The 18,511-nt window shown below is 49.5% G+C and overlaps 2 protein-coding genes across 4 annotated transcripts in view; both read left to right on the top strand.

The window, feature by feature from the left end:
* C2CD3 (C2 domain containing 3 centriole elongation regulator) overlaps positions 1-12,673 on the top strand; it is a 40,330-nt gene extending 27,657 nt beyond the window's left edge. The window contains exons 28-33 of the mRNA XM_050332648.1: positions 429-529; positions 1,327-1,503; positions 2,284-2,501; positions 3,878-4,865; positions 5,473-5,572; positions 11,629-12,673. Coding sequence (XP_050188605.1) covers positions 429-529; positions 1,327-1,503; positions 2,284-2,501; positions 3,878-4,865; positions 5,473-5,572; positions 11,629-11,766 — 1,722 coding nt within the window. The 3' untranslated portion in view covers positions 11,767-12,673. The remainder of the gene's footprint in view (positions 1-428; positions 530-1,326; positions 1,504-2,283; positions 2,502-3,877; positions 4,866-5,472; positions 5,573-11,628) is intronic.
* Positions 12,674-12,844: 171 nt separating this feature from the next.
* On the top strand, positions 12,845-16,138 carry UCP3 (uncoupling protein 3). 3 transcript variants are annotated; one of them, XM_050332645.1, is made up of 6 exons: positions 12,845-14,088; positions 14,235-14,445; positions 14,764-14,961; positions 15,115-15,216; positions 15,370-15,550; positions 15,709-16,138. In XM_050332645.1, the coding sequence occupies exons 1-6, from the start codon at positions 13,963-13,965 to the stop codon at positions 15,812-15,814; spliced, it is 924 nt and encodes a 307-aa protein (XP_050188602.1). In that variant the 5' UTR covers positions 12,845-13,962; the 3' UTR covers positions 15,815-16,138. The 3 variants fall into 3 exon arrangements, with proteins under 3 accessions (XP_050188602.1, XP_050188603.1, XP_050188604.1); XM_050332646.1 differs by having other exon boundaries at positions 13,724-14,088; positions 15,115-15,550; XM_050332647.1 differs by having other exon boundaries at positions 13,983-14,445.
* The last annotated feature ends 2,373 nt before the right edge of the window (positions 16,139-18,511 follow it).

Raw genomic sequence — 18,511 nt, 5'->3', positions numbered from 1 at the left:
GGGTGTCTGGCATTGTTCTATTCTGTTTGCTGCTTTGGGTGGCAGCTGATGGCCAAAAACAGACCATAAATTCAGCCTTTCATTTCTAATCTGTCAGGAATCTCTTTTTCTGGAAGATTTGCCGTTTCTTCTGGGTTTTTCTTTATTCTTTGGACTTTCCAGATAGACTGGGGTGTGTTATACACATGTAATGGAGCCCCTATCCTACTTTTCATCAGTTTCCTCTTTGATACATGGGAGGAATTAACAAAAGTGTCTGAAATCAGTGTGTTGTGAAATGGTACTTTGGCCCAGTGCTGGAAAATCCACTGAAAATTTAAAGCTATTTAGAAAACGTGAGTTTTTGTTAGTTCGAGCACCATAATGTTTTCATTTCTCTTATTTTCCTGCTGTGGAAGACTCATGTACAGTGTTCCTCTTCATTCTAGGGGAAGGCAAGCTTTCTACCATCTCCTGGGAATGCTGCAAACTTTTCCAAGCAGATGCTGAATTCCTTGTCAAAGGAACTGACTGTTCCTACTCGAGAGCGGTGAGTCCACAGACCATCAACCTTTTTGATTATTTTCAGGGCTCAGATGAAAAAGGCAAACCCTGTCAAAGGTCTTGCTCTTAAAAACTAGAGGAAATTCCCCTTCCCAGTGTGAGGGCAGCACAGGAGATTGCAATCCTGGGACGGGCTCCTTTTGACACAACCCAGATGTTCTTTTTCTTCTCGCTGATATTTTCATTTACACCCTTGTAAATTAGGATTTACATGATGCCATTCCTAAAACTGGCAGGTTCTTCTTCCAGGCTCTGATTATATTTGTCTTTGCTTTTATTTTTAATAAGTTAGAAGAGAGTATTTCTGATATATCCCCTTTATTTTGCCATAAATTCTACCCCTGACCACTTAATGACAGCTGGTAAAATGCTGTCGCATTACATATTCCAGGAGTAAGACTGTCAGATATCCTGCAGTAATTCCTGCTTTTTGTCCCTTAAAACAAGCACCAAATATATTTAACTAGAGAGAGAGTGTTTTAATTCATGATTTGTGTAATTAGCCTATAGAGGTGATCCTTTTCCCACGTGTATCTTTGAAGTTTAGAGGGACCGTGGTTCTACCATTATGGAATCTGTCAGTGGGCATGGAAGATTCCCAGCCACACCACTGAACTCGATTTTGGTGTAAATCTGAAACAGTAAATGCCATTCCCATAGACATTTGAAAGACTTCATTTCATCCACAGTGGCTCTTCAATGGATTTCAAGGCACTGGATATTCTTAGTTAGCGGGCTCTTCACAGTTAGAGATTTCAGCCTGGTTTTTGGTGTTGAACACAGGGCTGTTTTCAGCAGGATTAGCACTCCTGGAACGCACACGCCTCGCCACGAAGAGCACATGCAGAACGTGCGCAGATTCCACGAATCCCTGCAGCAGGAAGGGAACGCGCGGCGGGCAGCGAGGCTGGACTCGGCATCGCCGGCATCATCGCGCGCCGGTCTCCTCACTGCCCTCAGGTAAAATTACAAGGCAATGCCAAGCCTCGGGTTTGCAGAGCAGAGCTTGGAAGTGAAGGATCCAGTTTTGAAGGACTGGAGCGAAACAGCAACAGCAGCGTTTCCAAACCGGGAGAGAGTGCCTGGATTTATCTGTCCTGTCACCCAAGACGCGCCGTGAAGCCGATAGTCCCCTGAACTGGTTTTTACAAAGATAACCTGTAAGCATTTTTATGGTGTGTGGAGCAGGCTTCCCTTTCCCCACAGGATGCTTTTCTCTTTGCTGGAAGCACTTTTCTCCTGGCTATATTCTAGGTTTAAGTAAGGTATAAATTTAGAAGAATATTAAAGTCTGTAGGAATATAGGGCTGAAAGAGACTTTCTGAGGTGTTTCGTCCCTACCCCTGCTACCACAAGCAATATATCTTAAAATCCCTGGATCTTATGCAGGTAGGAATCCTCAGATTTTTATCAAGCTCAGACACAAAATCAATTCATATTCTTGACTTTATGAGTTGTTGGAAGGTCATCTCAAATCCAACTGCTTTGATTAAATAAGTTTAAAGCTAGCTCTTTTTTTAACTTCCAGCCTAAGTTTCATGGCTAATTCAGGATTTGTTCATGAGTGTTATTCTCTTACTTAGAGCAATCTCAACATTTGCCAACTGATCTATTTTTCAATAACCTTTAATCTTGTATTTGCATATTTACATGCTGTTGCCTAGAAAGATACAATTAAAACCCATTTGCCACAGGCTTTTTTTATCCCATTCTTACCAAATTTCTTACCACTGCTTCCAGAAAAAACTTGAGTGAGCTGGATGAGGTTCAAAGATACTTCAGCCAGAAGCTGACCAGGTCTTTTCCTGACTTCAGTTACGGCAACACATCCAAACCAAGCCATGAGGAGCAGGAGAGGGACAACCAGGGCTCCGTGAGCAGAGAATTGGATCCCAAAGGATGCCATCTTTTGGAAAAATCCAGTCAGTTGGTGTCTCAGGTCAGCAGCCTAATCAATGGTAAGTTGTTGCTGTGAGTAGCAAAATGAGATGGAAATCAATTTAAAAGTTGATGCTTTTAAAAGAATTTATCAGAACAGAGAATAAACTGTAGCTCAGAGATGCAGTTGCTGCCAGTGGAGAAGTTACTCCATGCTTTTTCTGCCAGTGGCTCCCTACAGGGAAGCAGCATTTCCAAGAGATGGAGTTAAAAGGCACATCTCTTTTATGCTAGGATTCACTGTTCTTGTATCACCACCTTAAACTTCTCTTTTTTTTTTTCTCTCTTTATTCTCCAAGTTTTGCTCTTTTATTTCCCTTCTTATCCTTAGCAATTGTTTTTCTGTTTCTTTACATGCTCTTCTCTACAGTCTGCCTCAGACTCTTCCTTCTGCTTTCCCAAATGTCCTCCACCATTCCCTTGGAGCAGGACTTGCCTCAGAATAGTTTCCCATTTTTCTTAACACTGGTAAACTCATTTCTCAGAAGATGCAAGCAATGAACAGGATTTGCTCACTAGGAACCAAAAACACCTGTGATTGTGGCTTTTTAAGGAATTTGTAAAATCCCTAGAGATTCTCAGGATTGCATAGGTTTGATTAATTCCAATCCCCTTTTCCAGGGTCTGTGTTAGGAAACACAGTCCTGTTGTTTGCAGCTCTGACAATTTCACCCCCCACAACTGAGCAACAGTGAATTTCTGTGTTACAAATATTACCTTAACCATTGTCTGTCGTTTGATCCAAGTTGGAGAGTTTGACTGGAAGCTGGAAAATATCAGTAACAACTGTGCACATAAAACTAGGGGACCTGTGGAATGGAAAGGTGGAAAGATTATCCACCTTTCCTGTCTAGATTATTCCTTTTATTTTCTCATGTGCTGTGAACTGTCAAAACTGGTTTTAACCACTCCAAAATACCAATAGAATAATAGAATTATAGAATCACAGAAGGTTTGGGTTGGAAGAGACCTTAAAGATGATCCAGTTCCAGCCCCTGCCAAGGGCAGGGACACTTCCCACGAGACCAGGTTGCTCCAAGTCCCATCCAACCTGGTCTTGAACACTTCCAGGGATGGGGTAGCAACAGCTTCTCTGGGCAACCTGTGCCAGGGTCTCACCACCCTCACAGGGAAGAATTTCTTCTAACCCTGCCCTTTGGCAATGGGAGGCCATTCCTCCTTGGCCTGTCACTCCATGCCCTTGTCCAAAGTCCCTCTCCAGCTCTTTTGGAGCCCCTTTAGGCACTGGAAGGGGCTCTAAAGTCTCCCCAGAGCCAGTATTTTGCCTTTTTCATTTGGAAGAACACATAGGATTATCTGGAGAAAGCCAAAACAAATCAATTATAAGCTGAATTGTTGCTCCATGCATTTGCTGATGCTGTTTTTTGTTAACCAGACTTACAGACCATAACTAAAAATAGCAAAGAAGCTTCTAATGTGCATCCAGACAGCAGCAGGAAGCCGAGTGCTGTGGATGCATCCAGCTGGACGGAGGAAGGAGCCAGACAGGAAGTCCGTCAAGGCCAGCTGGAGTTGGACCCACCCAGAATTTCCAGTGATCCACACCAGCCGTGCAATTCTGGGAGACCTGTGTTTGAGAGACACATGTTGCACAAACTCCTAGACCCCATTGTCCCTGAAGATGAGCATCCAATGGATTATATCCAGGAAGATGAAGGTGCTTTTGCCATCCAGCCACACAGTGAAGAGGAATATGAGGAAGATGTTATAGAGCCACAAGCTCTCAATGACATAACAACCATAACAGACAGGATGAGTCCCTGGTCCAGTGTGATCTCTGAAACTGGGCAGGGGCCTGAGCAGCATTCCGTGGACTCCAGGCCTGGAGATCAGCACTCCATGGATGTGGGTTGTTTGCAAAGGGAAAACAGCAGCACCAGCATCCTGCAAGGGGACAGCCAGAGCCAGCTCACAGCCCTGAGCCCATCCGTGAGCCTCCATGCTGGTGGGAATGGCAACAGTCCTTGGGAAGCAATGGAAGGCTTCCAAAGCTTCAACAGCGGCACAGAAACAGCAGAGAAGGAGCCTCTTCAACCTGCTGGACAGAGCCTCTGGAACAGAGCATTTAACTCTGAACACAGAAAGAAAAGTGTCAAGGTCCATGCAGGCTCCAAGGAATTACCGCCGTTCCCAGGAGACGTGGGTTTGGTCAATCCAAAAACCACAGGGAGAGAGGAGGAGGAAAACGCTGAGGATTTAAATGAAGAGCATCATGACAAGGAAGGAAGTGGTTCTGATGAGAATTGTGTTAGGAGTGTATCGACCCAAGCTGGCTCAGAAAGAAACCGTGACAGTTTTCCTGATGACAGCAGTGAAGACCCACTGGAAGAGTCAGAAAACTCCACCAAACCAAAAATCACTTTGTATCCTTTTTACTCTTTCCTTAAGCACTCCTTGCATTCCCAGAGCGTGTCTGCCTGTTTACTCAGACTGTCCCTGGCCTCAGGAAAGAGAAATTCACTCTGTGGAGGTCTTCCCTGGAAAATGAAGACCCTGTTACTTGTGTTTCACTCAGTGTAGCGATGACTCTCTCGCAGCTTTTAACCAGTATATTTTGTGATCTTCATTTTGGCTAATTCCAGTGTGTCTTCTCGCATTTTTTCCCATGTTGTTTTTTTCCATACATTAGAGCTCTTGTGTTTCTTCTGTGTGAAAAGAAATGTGATTTAGTTTGCTTTTAAGATACTTCCCGACGTTTCTTGCACAGATCCCAAATCTTGCACTCAGTTCCACTAAGCAGTCTTGGAAATTTTGCAGGATGAAGCGCTCTACAGATTTGTGAGGTATTGCTGTAAGTCAGGTCAGTGTTCCACACTCTGTGAGAGAGAACCAAGCATTCAGAACAATAGAATATTGATTAAAATGAATGAGATTCACTGTCATCTGGGATCCATTAACAAGCTGATTGCACATCTGGAGCTCTGTGCAACCACTCGCTGCCAAAAGTTGTTCCTTAACAGCTCTGCTCAGATCTGATCCTGTCGTTGTTCCGAACTTCTTCCTCCCACCCCAGGAGATGGAAGCCTCCATGAGACTGCTCAGCACTTCTCATCCTTCCACAGTTCCGAAAGTAAGTATGGGATGCCCTTTCTTTCATTGTCAAACTTAAGTCCATTCCTTAAAGCAGGAACAGAAGTACTTCTCTCTTCTTTTGCCTGCCAGCGCTCTGCTTAGACATGATGGCTTCCAAATCATGTCAAGGAGAATCTTCCTGATCCCTTTTCTCTCTGTCAGGATCATTTTTAATGTTCATGGGTGCATTGTCTGTGCTCATCGGGATGAAATGAGGGAACTGGAAGCAGGAGAGGCTTTCCTGGAGAGACATCAAGGAGCTGTTCTGTGACACAGGGAATAGCAGAATAACAGGCATGATTGTCCCTCCTGCAGCAAAGCTGCATTTTGCTGAGGTTTCACTTTTTTATGTGCATAAATATTTATTTACTGCAAGAGGTCTGTGGCTCAGTCATTTCAAAGTCTACATATTAATCTTATTTTCAGTACTTTTCATAAAAAAGAGGGAAAGCGACTTCTTACACAGGCAGATAGTGATGGGATAAGGGGAAACAGTTTTAAACTAGATGAGGAGAGATTTAAGTTGGACATTAGGAGGAAATTCTTGGCTGTGAGGGTGGGGAGGCCCTGGCACAGGTTGCCCGGAGAAGCTGTGGCTGCCCCATCCCTGGAAGTGTCCAAGGCCAGGTTGGATGGGGCTTGGAGCAACCTGTTCTAATGGGAGGTGTCCCTGCCCATGCCAGGGGGGTTGGAGTGAGATAAGCTTTAAGGTCACTTCCAACCCAAACCATTCAGTGAGTCTGTGATTTTATAGAAAAGTTTATTAACTCTCCCATTTTTAAAATCCATCCTCCTGCCCACTCTAAGAGCAGAGTGTGGAAGAGAAGAACCTCGAGAACTGGAAGCCTGAGTCTGATTGGGAGAAGAAGAGTAAAAAAAAAATCTAGGTTGTGTGAGGCTCTGCAAAACTCGAATCCCTGGAAGGTGGTCATGGATCCAGGCTGAGGCCTGAGCTGCCGCAGCACCTCCTCAGGTCCCCACGTCCTCACAGCAGGAGCTGAGACAGCATTTTTGTCTCAAAATGCTGTCAGCCTTCCCACCTCGTTACTGCTTCATCACTCCCTGAGGGAAGAGTGGGAAAGCAGGGAGTCAGACAAGCCAGAGAGGGGTGGCAGGAGCACTGGGGAAGCCAGGAGGTGTTTGCCAGCTGCCACGTGAGCGAGAGGTGATCTTCAGAGAACAGCTCAGATTGCAGCCATGCTGTCACGCTCAGCGTTCGCTGAACTGTGCAGAAACCAAACAGTCCAGGTTTAGAAACTGATGTTACCAAGGCCAGTTAGAACCAAAACTATGAGAAAGCAGTTTTGCTGAACTCTGTTTTACCATTGGCAGCAGCAAATGGTTTTCACACAGGGTGTTTGGTGGAGCACAGGGCACAACAGAATCCTGTCTCAGCAGACCCTACAAAAAGTGCTGCAGCTAATCCTGGATTTAGGCTGGTTTAAGATTAGCTCTTTCCAAACAGTGCCTTGCTATTAGGCAAATCTACCTAATTATTAATCATTTTCAGGGCTGTGTTTCCAGCCACTCAGCTCAGAACTGCAGAGAGAGGGAATTTGAGTAAAACTGGTATTAGTGTCAAACCGCAGGGTTCCTTGAGTTCAGAGCTATCCTGCCTTATTCTGTTCTGATTCGTCAAGAAAACTGCTTCCAGTGTCATAAATGTTCCTTAGAGCATTTATTTTATAGGTCATACAGAGAGGAATCAATGCATCATCTTATCTGGGAGTGGTAAACAAACAGCCTGAAAAAGACTCATGGAATCCCAGAGTGGTTTGGGTTGGAAGGGACATTAAAGCTCATCCAGTCTCACCCCCTGCCATGGGCAGGGACACCTTCCACTAGAACAGGTTACTCCAAGCCCTGTCCAGCCTTGAACACTTCCAGGGATGGAGCAGCTACAGCTTCTCTGGGCAACCTGTGCCAGTGCCTCACCACCCTCACAGGGAAGAATTTCTTCCCAATATCCCATCTAACCCTGCCCTCTGGCAGGAGGAAGCCATCCCCTCCTGTCCTGTCACTCCAAACCCTTGTCTAAAGTCCCGCTCCAAGTATTTTTCATTTCTTTCTTCCCTCACCTCTAGGAATATTCCAAAAGGATAAGAAAACAGTCTTCCTCAGAATAATTCTTATTTGTATATAGATAGATTTACCTTCAGAGTGAATTAGACACAGCCTTGGGCAGATTCACAGTAACAGGTTTTATATGTTCTAAAAATGCTGACAGCAGCAACAGCCGAAACATCCTTTTTGTGGGTTGTGTTGTTTCTTCTTGATCTGCTGGATCTACTTGATTTCTTACCTGGAAAGCAGGAATAGGTGCAACTCCCAGGGGAGGTTGTAGCCTGTTAACATCCCCTCCATCCCTGGGCACAAACAAAACCACCAGCAAACCTACTGAGCCACAGTCCTGAAATATTCCCTGGCTCCAGTCCCTACCCTCTCTGTGACCTGTAAAATGCTCATGGATCTGTTTGCTTTAATCCAGCCCCTGGATAATCCTCAGATGGTTTCGGTGTCACTGCCATTCCTATAAAAAGAAAAGTGAAGCGTGATCCTCAGTGCACAGTCCCTTTCCCAATGGAATGTGGGAGCTTCCTGGCTGAGTACCAGACATTTGAAGTCTGAGAGAGAGAGAGAGAGAGAGAGGGAGATCCTGGGATGGGCTCTGTGTGTGCTCAGGTCGGAGCCTGGATGAGCCTTTTCCTGTGGTGAGGAACAGTGTAAACACAACATTTCGGATGTGTACTCTGGAAAATATGCAGGTGAAAACTGATGGGTAGAAACTGCCTGTTTGATGGATCAAAGGGAGGTTTGATGTCCAAAAAAAGAGCAATGGGGCTGAGGAAAAGTCTGGAGCACCAGGAGCAGCTGAGGGAACTGGGGGGAAATCAGCCTGGAGAAAAGGAGGCTCAGAGGGGACCTCAGAGTTGCTTTCTCCAACTCCCTGACAGGAGGGTGGAGCCAGGTGGGGGTCAGGCTCTGCTCCCAGGGAACAAGGGACAGGATGAGAGGAAATGGCCTCAGGTTGTGTCAGGGTAGATTTAGATTGGATATTGGGAAAATTCTTTCCCTAAAAGCGTTGTCCAGTCCCTAGGGGGATTTAACAGCTGTGTGGATGTGGCACTTGGGCCCGTGGGTTAGTGGTGGCTTTGGTAATACTGGGGGAACAGTTGGACTCCATGATCTTATGCATCTTTTCTAACCTCAGAAATTCCATGATTCACGATTCTGGACATCTGTGTGAGCTGGGAGCGCTAACAGTGCTTTTAAACCTCTCTCATTTTCATTCATACCTGTACACGTAGAAAAGCAGCAAGGAGAGCTGCTAAACCTTTCTCACAGTTCTCCTTAGGAACATCCTTGGGATAGATACACACATCCCAACACCTCTGCATCCTGCACATTGGAACGGAGGTGTGAAAATGGCAGGAGGTCTATTTTAGCCACTTCTATCTGAAACAACATGCTAGTGACGTGTTTTTCGAGCACATCTTGTTTACTGGCTTCGTGAGCAAACAAACTGCTCTCCTTCCCTTCAGTGACGTCAAATAGCATCAAACACCTGCTCTTGTGTCGTGGTTTCCATTCCTGGAAGTGTCCAAGGCCAGGTCGGAGCAACCTGGTCTGGTGGAAGGTGTCCCTGCCCATGGCAGGGCGCTGGAACTGGATGATCTTTAAGGTCCCTTCCAACTCAAACAACTCTTCCTCACAAAACAGGAGGTGCTGGCCCTCCATCCCTGGCTGAGCATGACGATATGTGTGGCACATGGAAAAGGGAAACTGTGAGACATGGGAAGTGCAGTTTCATTCACCTCTGAAATAGGGTTAATTAGCAGATTTGGGGAATTTTCTAGAGAGCTGCACAGCGATGAACTCCAGGATCAGCACCGTGTCTGGGAACTGCCGCTCTCCAGCCGCTCCTGGTATTTTGGCTGTTCATGGACACGTGGGCAGAAAACAGTGTGGGAAGAATGAGCTACTGACCTGGTCTTCTCTAGACAGCCCTGCACTATCCAAGAGAGGTGCTTTGTGCAGAGAGCAGCTCTCTTTCCTGGTTTTTAAGTTTTTGCTGTTGCCAGGTCTGCATTTAACCTCTCTTGGCTCGTTAGTTTTGTTTTAGGAAAATCATCCTGGAGAATTGTTAAGAACAAACAAGAACAAAGCAAAGATTCTCCTAATTATCCATGTATGTTATTTCAGTGTGATAAAATTGGAAGTGGTTTAAAGTATATTTATCTGCACACTGTCATCTGAGTCTGTAATGTACATGTAACCAAACACAAGGACTCACTTATTCCTAAAAAAGCCGTTTGCCTCTCAATATCAAAGAGAGGAGCTCACTAAAACAGAATCCTGGTGCTATTTCTCTTGGGAAGGAGCTGGTCACCTCAAGAGACCTTTCCTGGGACTCAGAGAAGCAGCCCAGTGATGTAGGTGAAAGGCCAGACTGGTGGATCAGCTTTCCAGGAGCCTTTCCTGGCGCCGCAGCTTCATCCTCTCAAAGCTCCCGGAGCCAGATCATGGCTTTCTCGGGTCTTCATAGGCATGGCCTGGCTCTCGCTGGGGTCATGAGTTTCTTTGTTGCTGAAATTACCTGTCTTTAGTGCTACAGGAACATTTGGGACAAAGCCAGGTTCCTGGGAGGCTGCCAGCAAACTACAGAGGAGGTGACACTGCTTAATCCAGGGATTTTCCTCTTGCGGGATTCTCCTTTGGGGTCCCTTCAGCTGAGCCTGGCTGTTCCAATCTGCTTAGATGCAGGGGGGAACCAGGTTCTAAAACATTCCCATAAGCGAGATTAAGGCACAAACAAGGCCAGATGCTGGATCCCAAAAGGAGAATTCAACTTTATTTTGTAACACAAAAGAGCAGAGAGAAAGAAGGAAGATAGAAAAGTAGGAAAAGCTGAGGGTAACTGTTAAAAGCACAGTGGACAGGAGTTACCACCACCATGAAGTGCCACTGGCACTGGTAGATCTCTGCTGGGCTTCTTCCCTGGTCGCCTTGTAGCCTCCGAGGAGGGAGCCAAACCTGCAGGGTAACAGAGTGGCAGCAGCTCCCACAGGAGTCCTCTCAAACAGCCCCTCCAGCAGTCCCTGGGCTCGGCCCTAAATCCCCTCACCGTGGCAGACCCTTGGATGCCCACTGGCCAGGTCACCTGGGACCAAGATGGGCCCCGAGTGTCCATTGGCAGCTTCCCCACTCTCCAAGCAAGATCTGCCTGGCATACCAGAGAGTAAGTCCTGGCTGTGTTCTTGGTTGTAACAACTTTCTATCTTTTTCACCGGTCTGCCTGCCTCTGCTGGCTTGCTGGGTGCCTCCTGGAGCTTTTGCAAGCAGCTCAGCTCCTGCAGCAGCCCAGCTGTGCCATCAAGGCTTTTTAGCTCAAGACAGTGGGGAAGCAGACTCCATCTTTTAATTGGTACATTACACTGGCCCATCCCATTTGCTCCTGAAATCATATTTGGGTTGGAAAGGACTTCAAAGCTCATCTCATTCCCTCATTCCCACCCCCCTGCCATGGGCAGGGACACCTTCCATTAGAACAGGTTGCTCCAAGCCCTGTCCAACCTAGCCTGGGACTCTCCCAGGGATGGGGCAGCCACAGCTTCTCTGGGCAACCTGTGCCAGGGCCTCCCCACCCTCACAGGGAAGAATTTCTTTCCAATAGCTAATCTAAATCTCTCCTTTTTCAGTTTAAACCCATCCCTGCCTTGTCCTGTCAGCCAGTTTGGATTTGTTGTGCTGGAGCCTTGCCTCTCCGCTGCAAGGAGGTTTCTCTTTAGGGTTCTGCAAATTAAAGAAATGAAATAATAATTGAAAATCAAAACAGAGAGAGTCAGATCCCAGTGACTACACCAGTGTCATTCCTTTGGCTTCACACGAGGAGGCTTTGCCTGAGGATGGGCCTTCACAAATTCAGAGTTAAGGGTTGGGACCTCTCTCATTGTGGTGGTTTTTCCTGTGTATCCAACTGGTCTCCCCATGTTTTGCCACAACCCAAATCCAGATGCTGGCGGAGTTCTCACACCTGATCCCTTCTCTCCACAGGAGAGAAGGAGCGGAGCAGTTCCAGGGGGCATCCCATACCGAAGACCAAATCATCCCAAGCCCACACCCAACCTCTCAGAAGAGGAAGCCCAAAGAATTGCCAGGATCTTCTCAGCTCAGCTCTCCAAGAAGGAATAGCATTCACAAGAGATCGTCTGCAGTGGAGCTTCCCGATCCCAACCACTGGGTACTCCAGTAAAGGGGAGGTGGAAGCCACAGCTTTCAGGCTCTGCTTTTAGTTTGCCTAATTGGTTGGTTAATTGGCATCCCCTAATTAGAGGGGCTTAAAGCCTTTGATCACCCACAGGGAGCTGCAAGACCGTGTGTCTTGCAGGGGCAGGTCCCCAAGGAGATGCACCCCTGTGGGTGACCCATGAACTCTCCAGATAGTCCAATTTTGGGATGTATTCCTGTGAAATCACCCTTTCAAAAATAGCTGGTGGGCAGCACAATTTGCAGTTTCTAAAGATGCCCAAAGTGCTTGTGTGAACACAGGCCAAGGGCACTGTGAAACACTGCTGGGTGTACAAAAGGGGGGGGGACTAGAAAGATGACATTTTTTTATCCTAAATTATTTTTGTATATTTTTATGTCCTGCACCTTTTGGAGAACAGACTTTGAGGCCACCAGAGCTCAGTTATTTTTGTACTGCTCTCCCTCTAGTGTTTGTGTTTCAATAAAATTCCCTGGTTTCTTGTCAGCTGGTGCGAACTGTCCCCCTCAACAGGGAATAGGACTCCTTCTTCCACAAGCTTCCAGGGTGGAGAAATGCTGCTGGAAGCTGGGCTGGCTGGGCACACGTGGAAAGGTCACTGCTTTGCCAAGGAACTCAGTATCATCGTGCAGCACAGCTGCATGGGACAAGTTGCTCCCAATTCAAGCTGCTTTTCAAACGATACATGTAATTCAGGATTTAAAGGAGCCAAAGGATCAGCATCCCCTTTTCCTCCTCCCTCTGTAGTGTTGTTTTTCCCAGGGGACACCCTAAATGTGTAATTCACTGCTGGCACAACTTGTCCTGGGATCCTGGCCCCTTTCCCTCCTGCCCTTACTGGGTTGGGAGATAAACATGCCCAGTGTCCCCTGCGGGGACAGGAGTGACATGCAGGCTGCTTTCTCTCAGTTGCATTCCCAAAAAAACCCAGGCAGGATGCCAGCTGGGCTGGGAACACTGTCACAGAGGAGGTGACCCCTCGGGCATGAGGTAAACAGCACCTTCCTCTTGGGTTTAGGTCAGCGGCACGGACGGGCAGGAAAACAAGGCAGGAGCCAACTGGAAAAGGGTGTCAGTGCCAGGCAGCTTTTTCCTGGAGCCCAAGGGATGGAGTAAAGGTGGTTTCAGGGCATCAGGGCCACTCAAAGTCCCTCTTATGTGAGGCAAGCTCAGGTGTGAGTGTGGAGTTTCCTATAGGGATGTGGCTCATCCCTTCAGGTTTTGTGAGTGCGGTGCTGAGGAACACCAAGGGTTAAACACATGACGTTTTTAAAATAGGAGTTAAAGGGACACTTCTGCACTCCACCTTGGCATCCAGCCTCTTGTCCTGAGCCCTGTCCTCCCTGGAAGCCTCAGCCTTAGTGCCCAGCCACGCTCTGAAAGGTGTCATGGGGATGGTGGTTTTTTTGGCAAGGGTTTTCTGCATCTCATCCTTCCCAGAGCACTTTTAGGTTAAAACCTGGCATTCCTCCTCGATCCCTGCACTCCCAGTGGCCACCTGGACATTGCTGGGTGCTTCCCCACAGCATTGCTCCAACGGGCACTGGGGATTTGGGCAGGACCCCCCTTCCCGTGCCTGAGCCCTGGGTGTGAGCAGAGGGCTGAAACAACCCCGTCACGGGTACCAGGTGACCCCACTCCCATCAGCGCAAATGCCACGGGGGGAACTCAGTTTCCCTGTCACCCGATCCGTGGCTGCTGGAATGTCATCCTGGGTGCTATATAAGGGTGGGGCCAAGGAGTCGGCTCTCAGGGTGCTGCCTGAGCAAGGCAGGAGCCAGGAAGCGGTGCCGGGGTCCCTACGGTGAGGCCATGGGGGGAACACAGACGGTCACCCTGGGGGAGAAGCTCTTACTGAGCCGTTATGGCTGGGGTGGGATAGGGAAGGGTGGGAATTGGTGAATCCCATGCTGAGCGAGGAAGCCCCGTGCCTCAGCTTCCCCTGGGGATGTAAGCGAGGAAAGAGGGCAGCATATGGTTTTTGGATTGTCCCAAGCCAGCGGAAACCACCACGGCACATCATCACCTCCGTCACCAAACCTGCGTGAAGCCCCATCCAGTGCAGCATCCCGGATCCTCCACAAACCCTTCCCTCCCCTGCCTCCAGCCCCTCTGCCACCATGGTGGGTCTGAAGCCCCCTGAGGTGCCCCCAACCACCGCCATGAAGTTCGTCAGTGCGGGGATGGCCGGATGCATCGCCGACCTCTGCACCTTCCCCCTGGACACCGCCAAAGTGCGGCTGCAGGTATGACCCGCCGGGCCCCCCAGAGTCCCACGGGCAGAGGGAACACACAGCGACAATGGGAGCCCCCCCACACGCCAGCTCCACCCCAGAGCTGGTGGCATTTGGAGGGGAACAGAAGAGGTGGTGACACGGTTGGCACCCTGCAGATCCAGGGCGAGGTGAGGATCCCCCGGGCCATCAACTCAGTGGAGTACCGGGGTGTTTTGGGGACACTGAGCACCATGGTGAGGACAGAGGGACCCCGCAGCCTGTATAGCGGGTTGGCAGCCGGGCTGCAGCGCCAGATGAGCTTCGCCTCCATCCGCATTGGGCTCTATGACTCTGTGAAGCAGCTCTACACCCCTAAGGGTGCCGAGAGTGAGTATTCATATGATCCAAACAACCCTGCACTCCCCCATCCCAGTGCACAACCCCACCCTACCTACCTGGAGGGGCACAGCCCACCTCAGGGTGAGCAATCCACTCGGGGGGGGGGGGGTGCACAAACTGCCAAGATGACCCCTGGTGAAGCCCAGGGGACCCCACTTGCCCCAGCATCCCCCCATAGCCCAGGGTGCCCACAGGGCTGAGGGTCCCTGCAGGTCCAGGGTCCCCACACAGCCCAGGGTCCCCCTTGCCCCGGGGGGGGTTGGGGGTTCCCGCAGGGCCGGGGATCTCAGCACCTGCTCTCTCCAGACACAGGCCTGACTGCGCGGCTCCTGGCAGGCTGCACCACGGGGGCCGTGGCTGTGGCCTGTGCCCAGCCCACCGATGTGGTCAAGGTCCGGTTCCAAGCCAGCGGGGCAATGCTGGACGGCGCCCGCCGGTACAGCGGCACCGTGGATGCCTATCGCACCATCGCCAGGGAGGAGGGGGTCCGCGGGCTCTGGAGAGGTACGGGGGAAAGGGATGGGATGGGAATAAAAATGGAAATGGGGATGAGGAAGGGGACAAGGTTAGGGACATCACAGCTGGGGCACCCACACAGGGTTCTCCAGGAGGAGCTGTGAGCCCCCACTCACAGTGCCCCCCTCCCCCCCTACCCAGGAACGCTGCCCAACATTGCCCGCAATGCCATCATCAACTGCGGGGAGCTCGTCACCTACGACCTCCTCAAGGATGTGCTGCTGCGGACACAGCTCATGGCAGGTGAGAATGGCATGGGAGGGACACTGAGGGGCCTTCCCTGTCCCCACAACGTCCAACCCCGGCTCTTGCCTGCCTTTAGACAGCATCCTGTGCAGGGGGGACACGGGCAGGGCCTTCCCTGTCCCCACAACCCTGGCTCTTCCCCACCTTTAGACAATGTTCCGTGCCACTTTGTGGCTGCCTTCGGTGCTGGGTTCTGTGCCACAGTGGTGGCATCACCAGTAGATGTGGTGAAGACGCGGTACATGAACTCCAGTCCCGGGCAGTACCGGAACGCCCTGAGCTGCCTCCTGGCCCTGCTCATGCAGGATGGCCTTGCCGGCCTCTACAAGGGGTGAGTTGGCAACATCCCCCCTGCATGCCCACAAGCTCAGTGTGACAGCCACGTGGACGCAGCAGCACTGAACTCCAGATACCCCAACCCACGTGCAGGGCTTTGGGGATGGGGGTGTCCCTGGGACGTCCTCTCCAGCGTTGCTTTTCCCGGTACAGATTCATCCCATCCTTCCTGCGGTTGGGCTCCTGGAATGTGGTCATGTTTGTGTCCTACGAGCAGCTGCAGCGTGCGGCGGTGTTGGCACGGCCAGCCCTGGCCTGATCCCACTCTGGCCCCTCTCACAATCCCAGAGAGGCTCAGCATCAATTATATTAATTGTGGAAACGCCAGGGAGCAGCAATGCCACTTCTGGAGAGACGGAAGGAGAGACGATGCTGTTTGAGGAGAAACATGGGAGAGTAGAAGTTTCCAGAGAGGAGTTTTAGGAAGTAAGAAAAGAAATTTTTCTAGGTTTTCCAGCTGGGAAGAACAGCACTTCCCAGGGACAGTGATGTGTGTAGGTGGGACCAAGCTGAGGGATGGGGGCTGTGGCAATTCCTGTTATTCCTTATTGGCACTTCCAATAAACCACCCCTATGGGGTCTGATCAAGCTGATTTTCTCTCTCGCTTCTGGTGCACTGAATAATTCCCCATTAACCTCTAATTATTCAGGTCCGTCACAGTCACCAACACCAGCTGTTGTAGTTTAAATTCTCTCGTGTTTTCCCCATGCCTCCGTGAGGGGGCTCTCTCTGAGAGAGATGCGCAAGGCGGGGCTCAGCAGCCCCCCCATACCCAAGCCTGGGGACGGGGCTGCGCCGTGCCCGGGGTGCCGGTCCCGAGTGGACGGAGCGGGCCGGGGCGGGAGCCCTGGAACTGAGATCCTGCGGGAACCGCGTGAGAACTGGAGGAATAAAAGCGCAGCCGTTTCCGCCCTTCGCTTCCCTCGGCTGCGGGCTGGATGCGGGAGCTCCCGCCGGCTCTGCTTGCCTGAGAACCTGCGGGCTTGGATTTGCCGCATCCCCGTTCCCGCACGCCGGAGCTCCCCCGTTTCCTGCCGTCCCGCGCCTCCAGCTCGTCCCTGCCGTTTGGATCTACCTGGATCCAAAGGTATCCAGGCTGCCAAAGGTCGTCACAGGTTATTAATGAGCGTGGCAATAATTAGGACAGGGTTTTGAAGCTTTCCACGTCCGCTGCCGAGCCTTATCCCAAGTGAAAGAAACCTTGCAGCTGCTCAGAGGGGACCCCCATCTACAAGTCGGTGTGAGCATCTCCTGGAATGAAGATATGAAATACGGGTTTCTGCCCCTGACAACATAATGATGATTCAGAATCAAGCAGTTAAATCTTCACAGGTTTAAAGATAAGAATCCAATTCTTACCCCAACACAGAGAAATGTTGGGATCAGAAGATTCATTGAAAAATCTCCATCAGCAAAATACTGTTTTATAGAAATATCCTTTAATTTTTAAAGTGAATATTCCTTTATTTCAGGGTCAGTGAGTGAGTTTATCTTCCCTCGGGAGTGTTCTCCCTTCTTGTCTCCTTAAACATACCAGAAGCAGCATGATTCCTGATCTTTGGAATCCTAACTGCATCCCAGAAAAACTATTTCAACATCTTTAATGAACACGGTGGATCAAACCTTTACCTGAGGTCAAACTCTGCAATCCCACCCGGATTCAGTTTATAATGGCTTTGGGAGACTGTAGAGGGAGGTGAGGTGTTTTTTTTTCTGGGGACTGCGCTTTACTTTTCCCCTGGGAGTGGAGAGAGGGTCTCCGGATTAATTTTTTTTCTTCAGCCGGGTCATTTTTGGCTTCTTCGAGCCCCAGGGAAGGTCCCAGTTTCACCTCGTCCCACTGCCTGGACACCTCCTCAGAGCTCCTGAGGACCTGTTTTGTGGTGTTACCTATATATATTTATTTTTATGGCCAGTCTTCGCGAGCGAAGATCCGGGGAAGGTCTTTACACCTTCCAGCCTGCGCATTGGATTTTTTAGGTGAGACACAGTGTGCGCGGAACTGAGCCCACCCTTTAATCCTGAGGTTCATCTGCCGGGGCCAAGCGAGCTTGGACGGTGGCAGCGAGGTCCTCAGGACGTAGGTGGGTTGCCTTTAAGGGCTAACGAGCCCCACCTGCCCGGGAGTGGCCCTGACCGGGAATCGAACCCGGGTCTCCGCGGTGATAGCGCAGCGCCTTTACCACTAGACCACCAGAGGCTCCCTATATATATACATAAATATATATATACACATAAATATATATATACACACACATATTCTTTAGTAAATAGCTGTTATTTTCTTTTCTGCACCTTTTCTACTGGAGCCTCTTAATTTCAAAGTTGTAATAACTCGGAAGAGCTTGGTTTTTCTCCTATCCTGCCTTCCTTAGCAGACATTTCTGTCTCATTAAACTGAAGTGTGCCAAGAGAGAAAGCTTTTGCTGACCTACCCCTTCTAATTGCAAATTTCTAGGCACTCCTAATTAAGTGACAGTCACTTTCCACTTGCAGCCTTTAAACTGTACACACCCCACGTTGCACTGCACGGGGAAAGAGCAGGCATGGGCTCGACCACTGGACTCCTTAGGGTTAGCATGTGAGACATGTGATAAGTGCAAGAGAAGGTGAGAGTCCATCTGCGTGAAAAGGAAAGAGCAGAGCCCCAGAGTGCAGCGTGTAGTTGAAAGGCTGCAATGAGAAGGGCTAATGCAGTAACTGTTTTTGCCCTGGCCCATTTTACTCTACGGGAGCTGTAGTGGACACTCTGGACTCTGCCAGAATGAAAGTGCTTCCCTTTACCTTCCCTGGGCATCCTCTGATCTGTACCACCAACGCTGGTGTAGGTGCTTCCCTTCATAAGGAAGAGCGCTGTCATCCACTTTCAGGAGGCCAATGTTGAAATTTGAATCTGTGCTCCAAAATTTAATACATCCAGAGATCGCTCTTGTTGGAAATTGTTAATAGTGGTTA

This window comes from Myiozetetes cayanensis, unplaced genomic scaffold, assembly GCF_022539395.1.
Source record: "Myiozetetes cayanensis isolate MyiCay16 unplaced genomic scaffold, myiCay2020 scf5-8, whole genome shotgun sequence".
In the NCBI taxonomy this organism is placed as follows: domain Eukaryota; kingdom Metazoa; phylum Chordata; class Aves; order Passeriformes; family Tyrannidae; genus Myiozetetes; species Myiozetetes cayanensis.
Note: the sequence above shows the minus strand (reverse complement) of the source record. Positions and strands in the feature narration are given on the sequence as shown.